This window comes from Pangasianodon hypophthalmus, chromosome 5, assembly GCF_027358585.1.
Source record: "Pangasianodon hypophthalmus isolate fPanHyp1 chromosome 5, fPanHyp1.pri, whole genome shotgun sequence".
NCBI classification, from domain to species: domain Eukaryota; kingdom Metazoa; phylum Chordata; class Actinopteri; order Siluriformes; family Pangasiidae; genus Pangasianodon; species Pangasianodon hypophthalmus.
In genome coordinates this window covers 5,114,208-5,129,198 of record NC_069714.1, presented here as the reverse complement: position 1 = coordinate 5,129,198, position 14,991 = coordinate 5,114,208, and the positions used below count along the sequence as shown (strand labels likewise).

Below are 14,991 nucleotides of genomic sequence, written 5' to 3'. Positions count from 1 at the left end.
TAGCAAATTTTACTCAGACTTACTTATTTCTTGCAAGGGAGCTTAGCATGTCAATCTCAACATCTGATGTCGCAAGTTATTTATCATCATTACAACTTTAATGGCCACTAACACCATTACATGTTCCAACAAGTAGAAGAACTCCAACAGGTATATGGCCTTATATCAGCTTTCGTAAAGACTGAGCTGGCAGAACGCTAGCTTGCCTGAACACACCTGACTGAGAAACACAAAGAGGGTGAAGCAAGAAAACTTTACAGAATCACTTGATCTTTCAAAACATTTCATAATACAATAGCCTCGGGCCTTAACGCCAACACAGAACAAGAAATACTAAAAGCAGCCCATACATAATGCTCGAAATTAAATCAATTTACAGTGAATTTAACCCAGTAAAGTATTTACATGAATTAATTTAGTACAGAACTTCAAGCATTTAAGTAATTCTAATAATTTTCTTTTTTGTGTAAAAATCACAGATTTGTTTTTGTCATATTTAATGAACCGCTGAATGATTCAGTGATTGTTCAGTGTTTATAGTTGGTAGATGTTGTTTCACAGACATTCCACAAAATTAAACGTAACTATAAACACAAAAATATGACATCATATTTTCATAAAAAGGTTTTTTTGGCAAATTGCTGTGGAATAAAAGGAATAAAACACTTTGGGGAAGTGATTCCAGAGATATAATGTGTTGGGGTGGTAACAGTAACTCCGCTTTATGTCATACCATCATACCATCACATCATACCACCCCGTTGTTGATTATTTTCTTATAACATCACTCCCCTAAGTGTTTTATTCCTTACATAATGGATTTCTTGCAATTCTTCTTGATTAATAATTCAGAGGTACTACTAACAACAACAACACCATTAACAACGTGTAGCAATTTTCCCACATCTAAGAATTTTTTTTTCCATATGATGTACAAAATTATATCCAATAATATACCCAAATATTGACATGTGCCTAAAATATATACAGACAAAATAACATACAAACAAAGTGCTTTTATGCTGTCTAAAAAATTTTTGGTAATAATTTTGCCATGTGCTTACCAAATCGAAACAGGTTCCGTCTTACTTTAACAACCAACCCACGGGCACATCTGGATTAACATCTCCTGTCCTGTGTGAAAGCACCATCAGGACCATGTCGAAGTTTCATGCACCACTAGAGTTCTGCTTAAAAGTTTTGAGTCTATAAATCAGCCCGTTTTCCGTAATTACAACCTGCTCCAGTTTCACATAATGAAGGGACGAGAAGCGAGATGTGGAGAATTTGACCCTGGGGCAAGGCACCAGGACAGGAAGAGAGATTAGAAATGAACTGAGGAGAGAAAGAGAGAGAGAGAGAGAGAGGGTGAGAGAGACTGGCTAAAAAAAATAGCCATAGCTAAATATATATCTATGAACAACTAACTGAGCTGAATTGTGAAAGAAAGGAAAGAATTCCTTTGACATTTTCTTTGAAATTGGCCTTTAGTTAGAATTAGGATTAGATATGTCATTGTTACAGGACTGTCATTATCATGTACGTCTAAGATCAGATTTTTTTAAATTAGAGCGGTAATAGATAAACATCTTTTAGCTCAGTTAATCAGCACGGCTGCTTGGGGATTCATCTTCTTGAATACAGTATCATATCCCAGAGAGTAATTATATGATTGAGTTTGGGCGAGTCATAACTAGATTTGCGTGTAAAGGGATTAAATCCTGCATGTATGCTGAGCCTCAGACACATAAAATGCCATTTCTTATTTCCTGTGTTAGGAATCTGGGATACCACTATATAATATTTAAAGTAAAAATACTATATAAGAAATATAGTGTAATAAAAATGCTAATATTTTACCACAGAGTGAATTGATGAATTCTCAAATCTAATTGGTCAGAATGTTGTTTGATTTATATTACATTATTTTAATATTATTACATAATATTATTATATTACATTACACAGTTTTGTATTAATGCACTTGCTCTAATACATGATCATTTCTGTAGAAACAGCTTATACAGGGACTTTTATACCAGACGCTCCACATAAACAGATCAACATGTATAACTGCTGATATGGAAGTTTCCTGCAAGGAGACATTTATGTTGCATTTTTGGAAGGAGTCTCCAGTGTCACAGTCAGATGTAAAGCTGTAGCTAAGTTTTCTAACATGGGAAAGTCTTCAGGATGGAGTGAGAGAGAGAAGAAAAAAAGAGAGGCTGGTGAGCGAATGACTATTTATAGCGGTTATAACTTAAGTGATAAAAAGAACTGACTTGTTTCATGGACGTTAATTCCACATCATTAACTGTAACTATAAATGGAGAAAATGTATGAAGTGTCATTTTACAATTAATTAAAAAAAATTGTAATCGTTGGCAAATTGCTGTGGTATAAAAAGAATAAAACGCTTTGGGAGTGCTGTTATAGGAAAGTAACAGTAACTCGGCTTCGCTTCTGGCTGCATTCCACCAGTGTCATTGATTATTTTCCTATAACAGCACACCCCAAAGTGTTTTATTATGTACATACAATACAGTTACTCTGAACCACGGGCTTAAACACAGATCCACAATATTCTTCCATATTTCTACAAATATGGAAATTTCATAAGTTCAGAGTTTCATAATCGCATATGTCTATGGATGCTGAAAGCGTCTCAGTGCATTTATGGCTCGTCCTCAGCCAGATTATCAGCCCCAGGCCTGTCCATCACCAGAGACAATACTAACAGTGATGAGCACAAGAATGAGGACAGAGGCCCTTTCAGGATGGCAAGACAGACACCAGATCTTACCCTCCATTAAAGTTAAAAAAAAAAAAAAGGGTCTAAGTGCATTCCCTGCATGTCCATGGATAGGCATTACATGCACCCTCTGAAAAACAGGATCTACTTGCGTATATTACATGTCACTTACCGCAGATTAGATTCATATAACACCCTTTAAAATTTACTTTCAAGACCCTGAATGAATTCTTTCACAGTACGCCTCAACATATTACTTTAGTTAACTATTCCATGCACTGTATTCTTAAATAAAACACGAGCAGATTTATTAGAGCCAGGACCAAAAGAAATTCAGGAGAACCTTTAAACATGGCCTCACAAGGCCTGAATGTAATGCTGTGTGTTTCTTTTGGGTGTGTAAGCTTGGAGGGGGTTAAAAAAGGTCTGTTTTAATGAAGAGACAGTCAGTGAGATGGTGCAGAACAGCTGCCTTTCCTCATCCACTGTGTTCATTACAGAAAATCAAACACGCGGCCACTTTACAAGTATGTCTGCTTTTTCACCCTGCATTATATACATTACAGCACAACACACACCATCTCCAATACAGGCAATTATAAAATATTAAAAACAATTCAATAAACAAATGGTAAAAGCCACATTTTATCATTTGATTATCACAAAATGAAATGTTTATATTTTAATATAGAATAACAGCAGGCATACTGTATGATGATGCGCTGGTGTGAGAGTATACTATGATAAAGAATGCTATAATATTCCTAGTCAAGTCCAGAATTATTGAGAAAAAAGGCAAATAATAATAATAATAATAATAATAATAATAATAATAATAATAATAATAATATGAACATTATACGCAGTGAATCAAACTTCCATAAAAAAACAAACAAAAATTACTTTTCCTTTAAAAAAAAATAATTCTAATAAAAAACATAATAACAAATAAAAATAAACAACAGCAACGACACTACTACTACTACTACTGATAATAATAATAATAATAATAATAATAATAATATTATTATTATTATTATTATTATTTTGCTTAATATCATTTAATAACATCTGACTTTATTCAATAGGTGCACAGGAAATGGAGACTGAGAGAGATTTAATATTTAATTAAATTTTATTTTCAAGGACGATTATTTGTTTGCACTTATATTAAATATTCCTGTGGGGAATTTTTGAAGGAAAATACTGTTAAGAAGAAGAATTCTTATTTTCTCTTCCTTTTTTTTTTATACCTTTATATCTCCTTGCCTGTTTTCTTGAAGGATGCCGATAATTTTTTCCCCCTTCTCTGGTGCAGTTTCATAATGTTAAAAATAAAACCTAAAGAACAGAGGAAACAGATTTCCTTGTCACACATGTCTAAAGTCTATCTTGTGTGTGTACCTCACATATCTTCTAACAACATACAATCTTATTAATATACAACATTACATAATAAGGAAAATAAATGAAACCCAGTCCTAGAAATATAATCTTTTTACAAGAGTTTTGACGATCTTCCCAGTTGATATTAACCAATTAATTTAAAATATTTAAAAATCACATCTTGCTTTCATGCAAATTCAATTAGTAATGACACTGAGATCAGACAGATTTAGTGGTGATATATTGTGCTATTTCCTCCCATGATGCTAAACGGCTGGCACACACACACCACTACCACTAGTGCAATCAGCAAGAGGGCACTACCATTCTCTAAACCCTAAATTAGTCTAGTGCTTTGATGGTTATCTGCCTAGGAGTCATTTCGCCGTCAGCACCAACCTCTTCTGAGACATGCTGCCATGTTTATCTGTCATCTGTGGTTTGAAAATCAACCACAAATCCCCACCTTTTCTCATTCATAGCTCGAAATTCAACACTGTGTAGTAAACCCTGTAGCACTGCAGAGAGATCACACTGGATGCTGAGTCCATTTATGGACATTTGAGGTATATAAAAGAAGGTGTATTTGAAGATCAGGGTAAATTTAACTTATTTTGTCTTCTGGGAAACATGTAACTATCTTCTGTAGCCTCTGAAGGGCAGTACTAAATGAAAAAATACGATATTTAGGCAAAATAAGAAAAATGTACACATCTCCATTCTGTTCCAAAGTTTTCACCCCCCGGCTCTTAATGCATGTTTTTTCCTTCTGGAGCATCAGTGAGCGTTTGAACCTTCTGTAATAGTTGCATATGAGTCCCTCAGTTGTCCTCAGTGTGAAAAGATGGATCTCGAAATCATACAGTCATTGTTGGAAAGGGTTCAATTACTGAACAAAAAATGCTGGAAAACCAAAGAATTTGTGGGACCTGAAGGATTTTTCTGAAGAACAGCAGGCAGTTTAACTGTTCAGGACAAACAAGGGACTCATGAACAACTATCAGTAAACAAAAAACACAGCTGTGGATCATTCAGGTAACAACACAGTATTAAGAATCAAGGGGATGTAAACTTTTGAACGGGGTCATTTTTATAAATTCAACTATTATTTTCTCTTGTGGACTATATGTAAACATCTTTTATGTGAAATATCTTATTCAGGTCAGCACTAAATAAACAATAACATGCATTTTGTATGATCCCTCTTACTTATATATACATATATATACATACATATATATATATATATATATATATATATATATATATATATATATACACACACTTATACATATACATATATATATATACACACACACATATACATATACATTATATATATATATATATATATATATATATATATATATATATATATATATATATATATATATATGTACACATTGTTCTTGACTTTGAACAAATGAGGCTGCACACATATAAAATTTAAAATTTAGAAGAGCTTTTATGGTCACTCTCCTGCATAATATGGCTAATGTATTTTAAAATTACATAAGAAGTTAAAATATCATTAAATACAAATAAGGGCCATAATAGCAAAAGAAAAAAATTAAAAGCCTAGAAGAGTTGAAACTTTGAAGGGAAAAGGACACAATAGTTTGCCCCCCAGGAAGGGTGCCAATAAATTTTGAGTTGACTGTACAACTGTTCGCTACAGTACTAAAATTGTTTTAAAGGAGAAAATCATTCATTTAGAGGAATTGCTTGAAACTATTGAAGGGCAGATTGATCCTCAAAACAAGTACACTGAATAGTGAGATACAATTGGATGGATGGATGGATGGATGGATGATTTTGCCATTCATTCAACATAAGGTAAGATAAGGTATCTTTATTGTCACTGTACAAGTACAATAAGTTATCGTTTGGAGCAAGCCAGTAGATGCCATTAGAGTAAGGGTTAGACAGTAGATATAAAATAAGAAAGCAAATAAAGACTTATTCAAGTATACTTACATTCATTCATCTTCTGTAACTGCTTTATCCTGGTCATGTTTTCTGAAAATGTTACCTGTAGATGCTTTGATGCGCTGAAAACTGTCAGATTGGAATATCCAATTATATGCCATTAATCAACCAATCAACATGACAATTTGTTAAATTAACGTATTAGATAAATATTTAAGTCTGGAGTTTTAACATTTCCTCACTGATGCAGATAAAACACTGTTTTCATTTACTAATTGGCCACTTTTCAGGCCGCTTGTTCAGTTTCTTTGTCATTTTCCCCAACATAACTGAAAATCCAGTCACTTCCATGCACAAGGAGGTTCAGGTCACACAGCTCCTCCGAGTTCCCTCCTGCTGTGAGATGTGCTGAAAGATCACAGGGCTTGTTTGTAGGAACATGAGTGTCTGCTCTGAGCTTCATGTTTACACAGCACCACAGGGGACGACCTCCATCTAAAGCTCAAAGAAGTGCCATCTTCTTGATCCTTCCTGCTGGACCTAAACTGGACCTTTGATGGTTGCTCAATGAGTCTTACATACGTGAAACTGTTTGCAGTGTCATCAAGCGGAGAACAGTTCACACACGCAAGGCCTCACTGATGACTGATGAGGTAGTAACAGTTGGTAAGGAACCAATCACTGAAGATAGCCATCAAAAACCATCAGCTTTAAACTCTTTAGACTTCTATATTTCAAAACCTCTAGGTTTTTCACTAGAGCTATGATACTAACATGGCTAAGTAACAGACCGAACCAGTTAGCAAAGTCACACATCCCTCATCCCGTGCTGAATCTCAAATAGACTTATTGTATAAAAATGAACAAATAAATTCTAAATTATTTATAAAAATATAAATTACATGGTAGAAAAATATTCATTTTGGTCATGTGAACCTGAATCGCTTTATTTATTACTTTATTTATTTCAGCTTTATTCATATATTTCCTATATTTTTCTAACCTGCTACTTATGCAGTAGAGATGGCAAGATATCACTTTTTCTTTTCCGATACCTAAACCTTGAATATTATCCAATACCGATATTGTTTTCTTTATAAACTACTAAGCTTCATTCTTTTTTTAACTGAAGCACTTCACAATTAAACTCTAACACAAAAATCATATATATTGTATATACATATTATATAATATCAAGTATAAATAGAATAAAATCAATTCTAACAAAAGAAAAAACAGTCAAATCTCTTTATATGTAAACATTTACAGTCCCAAAAATTAATTCCTTTTCCAAATCCAATTCTAATCTTTGCCATTTGTTACAGGAACTGATATACGATATTTCTCTCCGATCCACCATTTTTTTTTTTTTTTGCTGGTATCAGCCCAATACTGATACTGGGTATCGGATCAGTGCCATCTATGTAATCAAATGCTTCTTACTTGAACAAAGTATGTGATAATTTCCACAATGCCAATTAGTGATTAAAAGCTTTACATTTTAGTGAAGTTAGCTGTCAGTTGCTCCAATGCAATCATAAATGCTATCTATGGTAGAATTCTTTTCTTTGAAAGGGCCTGTACTTGGTCCTTAGTCTTTGCACTCAGAGGTTTACTAGCTCTATGAATGGTGAGGGTGGCCACACAGCAATTCCGTCTGTAATCCATCAGGAGATTCTCCGTCATTAGTGTTTTTGTGGTTCCGTTACTAAGAACCCCTCAGATCCTGATGGTATAACAAAGAAAGCAGGATCTCTCCGAGTCTCCGCCTGCTACCAATTAACGCTATGAACTCTGACCCCCTGTGCATTATGTTAAGCTTTACAAGCCTTTAGAGAACAAACACGCTGAGACAATGCAGCCGAGGAGACCCGGTCACATTACAGAGCTGGACAAGATCTAGTTTTAGAAAAGTGAGTTGTGTAAAATGTGGGTTGGTTAATTGCACATTCATTATCCAGATTATCCAAGCAGCCAATCATGTGACAGCAGTGCAATGCAATAAAGAGAATCAGTTAATGTTCACACCAAACATCAGAATGGGGAAAAATGTCATCTCAGTGACTACGACTGGCATATAGTTTGAGTATTTCAGAAACTTATGATCTGTTGGGATTTTTACACACAAGAGTCTCTAGAGTTTATACAGAATGGTGCAGGGAAAGAAAAAACAAATCCAGTGAGCAGCAGTTCTGCATGGAGAAACACCTTGTTCATGAGAGAGGTCAGAGGAAGATGGCCAGAGTGGTTTGATTTGATAGGAAGGTGACAGTTTTGAGGCTATGGTAACTCAAATAACCACTCTTTACATCTGTGGTGAGCAGAAAAGCATCTCAGAAGGCAAAATATGTTGATCCTTGAGGTGGATGGGCTACAGCAGCAAAAGACCACACCAGGTTCCACTCCTGTCCGCCAAGATCAGGAATATAAGGCTACAGTGGGCTCAGGATCACTAATGCTGGACAGCTGAAGTTTGGAAAATTCCAGATGATGTTTTTCCAGTCTTTATCTGTCCACTCGGATTCATTCAGGCAGCACAATGGTGGCTCAAACTTCCGCTGACATGTTACCACTCACCAAACACTTTCACTTTGACAAAACATAGGGGGTATGTCTAACCCATATACATGACACGCTTCAACACCATCAGTCAATAGAGTCTCAGTGCGCACACACACTTCAATGTAAAAGGAAAAAGCCATATGTCATGTTTAGTCAGACAAACGCAATCCCATTAGTCTAGACAGAGAAGATACAAATGGCGCATGGCTTTGTGTTCAGCAGCATCAGTCTTTAGGGAGTTGTGTTAATGTGGAGGGAGATTTAAGGAGAAGAAGCCCCTCATTTCATAAAGACTCAAAGCGTAAGTTTAAACCCAGCACAAAGAATACTGAATTTTCTCATGACAAAAACCGACTGAAAATGCCTGAAAGTGTGGATGAAAGGAAATGGGACTGATGGAAATGGAAACTGGTTTTTAGAATAAACTGTTACATAACAAGTGTGTGTTGGTCTGGTGTCATCTTTATAGTGTCCATTTATCTGTAGTTCATGACCAAAATGATTCATGATTCTTTTATGTGATTCAGATTTTTTTTTAACACCATTCTTTCTCCAACATACCTTTCTTGTTAAAATGTATGCCTATTAATGCAATTAATTCTCATTTGTACAAAAGAAAGGGAAAAATCTGGTGAGGCCTATCTTGTCTCTTCATGTGATTTGACTCTAAAGGGAGAAAACAATAAAACCTGTCACATATATCACAAGTATTACTAATTTGTCCAAAACAGGGACAAACCATTTGTTCAATGTAGTCAAGATCCTACAGATTATTAAATTAAAATAAAATAATATAGAAATTAAATAAAATGTATTATGAAACCATGTGGAACCCTAACAGCAACTTTGAATTATTTCATAGTGGAATAATAATAATAATAATAATAATAATAATAATAATCCTTGTTACTTTCATGATGTTTTTTATTATTTATTTGTTCTTTATTCATAAATACTGCTATGAATATCTGTTAAATTAATGTGTCACAGCATCCACTGATTGACTGTTTCAGCTACCACTGTTAGTCACCTGCTTTCTTTCTGTGAGATTTCTAAAGCAAATTGTGACCATTAAACATTAAAACATCTGTCCACTTTCTTCTCTAAGCCTTACTGCCAGATCTCTTCCAGCGAGTTCTGCGTAAGAGAGTGGTTTTGTCATCTTGTTAGGGTTTTTCTGGAACAGTCTCTGGGCTCCGAGCCACTGGACGAGGTCGTCCCGCCATCCCAGAATCCCTCAGTCCTGTACGTGTCCTTCATCAGGGTCAATACAAACCCAATGAAGCATTACTCGGGGAATCAACATCCTCGCAGCTAAATGAATCCTTTTGTCCATCCTATTTAGCATGTCATTGGCAAACGGTTGACATTGGCAAAGTCTCCGATTCCATGGCTTCTTGGTTTGGATTTGTGCACTGATTGGCTGGACTTTCGGTCAGGTCAGTGAGACAGCTTTGCTATTATAATTGCCTGCTTTTATACGTCCAACACTGAAGAGGCAGGAGGAACTTTCTGCTTTCTTGAAGACTCCCAGAAGCCATTTTGCTATGTGCCAGTGGTATTCCAGCAGGATATTTTACAGGCTCAGCAGCACTGTGATATTGTCACAAAGGTAACAGCGATGCAAGAGCTGCGGTTAATAGAAATATGGGAGTCCAGCTGCTGCTGCTGCGTGTCGCGGCGGAGCTGAAATCCTGAATCCGCATGAACACGGCGTTGGTGTGATTAGTGGGAAGCTCCACGTTACATGCCATGCCCTCACAGCATGACACACACTCCTGTGAGAGGTCGATAATAAAAGATCAGCATCAGTATAACATGATTGTAATGATTTTAAACAGGACATTTAGAAAACACAGCAGGAACAATCTTCACGCTCCACCGGTACTCAAACTTGTATTTTGTATTCAGTATGTCAGAAGGTTTGCTTAGGAATAATGCATGAATGAACAACATATGCACATGGAGCTGTGAGTGTGTGAACTCACCGCGTGGTGTGTGTTCCCGTGATGTCGGCATCCAGTCAAATTGCAGTCATCGAACGAAGCGCATCTTTTTGTTACAAACTTAGTTTTCCCGTGTCGACCAAAATGATGTATGGTCATGCAGTACTGTGTATCTGTAATCATAAGAATAATAAATATCATAGTTTTATTATTTTAACGCTAAGGTCAAGTTCTTTTATGGACCTTACAAAAAAAAAAATTCTCCTTACAGAGGATTTATTTTTAAATTCTGAAGACCTTACAGACAAAAAAAAATTCTCATCTCCTATACAGGACAGAAAAGGATATTTTCATGAGTGCATGTGGAATATGGTGTGAGAGGATGTTCTCTATAAGACACGGAGCACTCACTCTGAGGACACCACTTGTCTTCAGCCCAGCGATTACAGCTGTAGTTGTCTGAAGCCTGCTCGCATGTGAAGCACTTGAAGCTTTTGGGATATGGAGTCGCTGCACACATATGATTTACCATGTTAGAGATAAAAACAGTAGAATATGACTGAACACAGTGCAATGAAGAACTAGTATTAGAGCTTTACAGGTCAGGCTGGGTGAGGCTGTGGTGCAAAAAAAAAAAAAAAAAAGAGCAAGAAAATGCTACATTTAATGCTGTATTTACATTATGATACTGTGCTATCCAGTTTAAATTTCTAAAAATCACTGTGAAGTTTTAATTCATACAATTCCTAATTCATATTCCACCATGAAGCTTGAGGAAGTTCATCATATTGAACAACCTGAGCCATATGATCCCAGGAATTTCGAATCATTTGGAATGCCCTTTCACCTAATTATAACTAATTTGTATAAAAAGCTCACATCAAAATTTGTCCTGAAGGTTTCCTTTGACCTTCTCTCCAGCTGCTGTGCTAGAGGAGCTCAATCAGGACTGGCTCAATATGAATAAAGAACTGCTGCATGTATGACAGAAGATAACAAGCACTCACCATCCACAGGAGGCCTGATATTATAGAAGTTGATGCTGTCACACTTCACTACAGCCAAAAGCAGCCTGGAAGCAACCAAGAGATACACGGCTACAGGGACAGCCATCCTTCAGAAACGGGTTAAAGCGGCACCTGAAATGAAAAAAAAAAAATGTTGCTGAGACGATGTCTATTCCTGACATTAATGAAAAAGTTAAGAAACCGTAATAAATGAGGTCACAGGGAAACTCAGAAGGCTCAGGTGAAAACAAAACCCTCCACTTGAGTAACGAGGGCTCTAGTGAACAAAAGCAGTGTGAAACAGACCATCGAGACCAAACAACACAAAGAACACTTCACCTGCCATGAAGATCACTACAGTGCACTACAGATCACCTTCAGGCAGGGGATGAACAGGTACGTACTCAACACCACTTCTAACTTACTCTTGAAAACAAAAACACACAATACACAATCAGGGCTGGGCAACATGGCGATTGTGTCTTAATGCACTTTTAGGAGATAACACGGATATCGTGATATCTTTTTTTCTTAAATATTAAAATGTTCTTTAGTAACAAGCACAAATTCTGCATTTACATTCTTTAAAATCATAAAACATTATATATATATATATATGTATATATATATATATATATATATATATATATATATATATATATATATATATATATATATATTTCCCTTTCTCTTTTATTCAAATATCATTTATTTTTGTAGACATCAAACATCAGTCAGGTTTCTTTAAAATGCATTTATACTGTTTTACTGGCAGTTTATTAACAAAACTATCCCGATACATAGAATTTATCATTTACCGGAGAAATGTCTTGAAGTATCAAGATATAATATTTTTGTCAAAAAATATTATACACAATATACACAATACACAATATTCCTCAATGGATAGTTGACAGCTAAGAGAAATACAGGGACGGAGGGAGAGAGAGAGAGAGAGAGAGAGAGAGAGAGAGAGAAAGAGAGGGACAGGGAGGCATCATCTACACTCCAGGTTTTCAGTCGTTTGGAATTGGAAAACATACTGAGATTTTCAACCAGACTGGGATTTCAACTACTTGAAAAATAACAACAGTAATTCTATTAAGTCTCATTAAAAATAAACGTCGTTTTAAGCAGGGGGACTGATCCAAATTTATGAAAGTTCAGTGACATAAAATTCCTAACTAACTGACTGAATAGCAACAAATATTACCTTTTAATGCTTAACAAGTAATGTTTAGTTTATGGCTAAACAGTTGTTATGTTATGTTACATGTTATATTATGTGACGTTAGGTTATGACTCTAAACACCCAAGACGAGAGGGATAATAAAATGAAAACTCCCTGAAGGTCTGGGAAAACTCTTTTTATTTCTCAATGAACTACATATTTGCATCTGCTACAGAAGCTGTGACAGCTCTTGTTTAAAACACTAACACTGTCCATTTTTACATTAATACATTAATCATTTCTGATGGGGTCCCTGGAGGACTAGTGGTTAGACCACAGCGCTCTCACCACTGCGGCCCGTGTTCGATAAAATGGCGGAAGCTTGTGTCAGGAAGGGCATTGTGCCATATCAAATACACGGACCAGTGATCCACTGTGATCAGCCGAAAGGGAGCAGCCGAAAGAGGAACAACAACAACAGTTCTGACACAACAGTGCTTAGTTTGATCAACTGAAATATTTTGTAACAATCAAAGTCATCTTCAGCTCCACATCAATTTGACCATTTTTCATAACACTCAATATCTGTTCATCTCTATAACCTCTGGAATTGAGCTCTAGAATACGCATCATCATTAATCAATCTTACCCATAATTCAGTTTGCACTTAATGGACTGTGCTTCAACAATTATGTTTATTATTATTATTCATTCAGTTGCTATGGATGACTCGATTTTTCTTGAGAAAATCCAAATATGCTGAGTCAACATCACATTAAAACGGACCTGATAATGTATCGCAGAAATGGCTTTGGAGATTTTCTAATGGCGTCGTGTTCAAATAAAACCACAACTCCTCTATCAGCTGGTTGAGATTATGTGTTTGCTTAAGGTGCCTAAAATAGATGGGCTAAATAGTAGCTCAAGCACAAAACACTTTAATGAACTTAAACCTAAAAACCTGAGATCAATATTAATAAATAAACACCAGAGAAAAATAAAATGTTTCCTTTGCCTGAAGCTAAGTGCTGCTAAAAGCAGGGATGTGAAATGTGTCTTTATTGGGTGTTAGTAAGGAGCAGTAGTGTGTGGTGACCCTGAAGGTTAATCATTAAGGCTGGACACAACTACTATCCTGTGCGAGTTTCCACGCTCTAATGCTCGCTCGCAATCTGGCCTGAAGGTTCGCCTTCGAGTCGAGATTACTCGTTTCTCACACGTATCGTTACATCAGAACGAGTGAGCGTTCAGGTGTTCTCACATTCCACGCAGGAGTCCTGACTAAATAACCTGCTCAAGCTGAGCACATCTACGTTAATTACTTTAGGTTTAAACCTCACCGAAAATTCATTGTGACAGAGTGACAGTGATGGAGGTTCAAACTGATCTCGCAGAAAATTCTGAGAAATTCTGACGAGTGACAGTGATGGAGTCAAGCCTACGTGCACTAAACCTTTCCGTTCATAGATTCTGGCTCATGGGGAAAGTTATGATTTATGTAGTTATTAGTAAGGCTGTGCAATATGATGATATAATATCAATATCATGTCATAATACACTGTTCTGAGATATTGCAGGTATCAAGACATCTTTTTATTAGACTTAAATAACAATTATCCCCCCACCTTCTATTCAGCAGTAAATAATTCATTTTTGTAAACACTAAAAGAAAGTAACATCATTGTTTCCAGTTTTTAATGAAACACAGTTTTGCTGGTAGTTAGCTCACCTATATACATACTATGTACATACCATGTATTGTAGAAATTGAGTATCATATATATATATATATACACACAGAACTGTTAATTCTGATGGAAAACTTGTGTGCTGCCTTGGAGATAAAGTCCTGCATTCAGCTAGTTTTCTAACAGTAGCATGACCTGAAACATTTAAAATTTGAAAAGTTTTATGCTTTTAAATTAACCCACTGAGAAAGACAATGACATTAACCACTATATAGGGAAGTGAGTGCTTCATCTGATCTCTTTCTAAAACAAGTCTTGACCTTAGCGTAGCTGCTTTAACAAATGTTTTCTTATCATTCATTATTAAAGTTTTCTTTTAATTAAATTAAAAGAAATCATTAAAGTTTTGCCACTCCAGAAAGTGGATTTTTAAACAATAGCCAAAAAACAGAAAGCTTTATTATTGTGTAATTATCCCTCATTTAATAATTGGCTAATAAATAGCTTTCAATTGGCCACAGAAACCTGGACGGTGTGATTGATAATGGAG

At 35.6% G+C, this 14,991-nt stretch overlaps 1 protein-coding gene across 3 annotated transcripts in view; it reads right to left on the bottom strand.

The window, feature by feature from the left end:
- Positions 1–5,665: 5,665 nt before the first annotated feature.
- The window catches only part of lypd6b (LY6/PLAUR domain containing 6B), a 30,261-nt gene continuing 20,935 nt past the window's right edge, over positions 5,666–14,991 (bottom strand). The window contains exons 2-6 of one of the 3 annotated variants that reach the window (XM_026928318.3): positions 11,922–12,008; positions 11,583–11,714; positions 10,987–11,085; positions 10,618–10,748; positions 5,666–10,407 (exon numbers count right to left, since the gene is read on the bottom strand). In XM_026928318.3, coding sequence (XP_026784119.3) covers positions 10,234–10,407; positions 10,618–10,748; positions 10,987–11,085; positions 11,583–11,688 — 510 coding nt within the window. In that variant the 5' untranslated portion in view covers positions 11,689–11,714; positions 11,922–12,008 and the 3' untranslated portion in view covers positions 5,666–10,233. The remainder of the gene's footprint in view (positions 10,408–10,617; positions 10,749–10,986; positions 11,086–11,582; positions 11,715–11,921; positions 12,009–14,991) is intronic. The other 2 variants (XM_034304781.2, XM_026928317.3) reach the window with 2 other exon arrangements.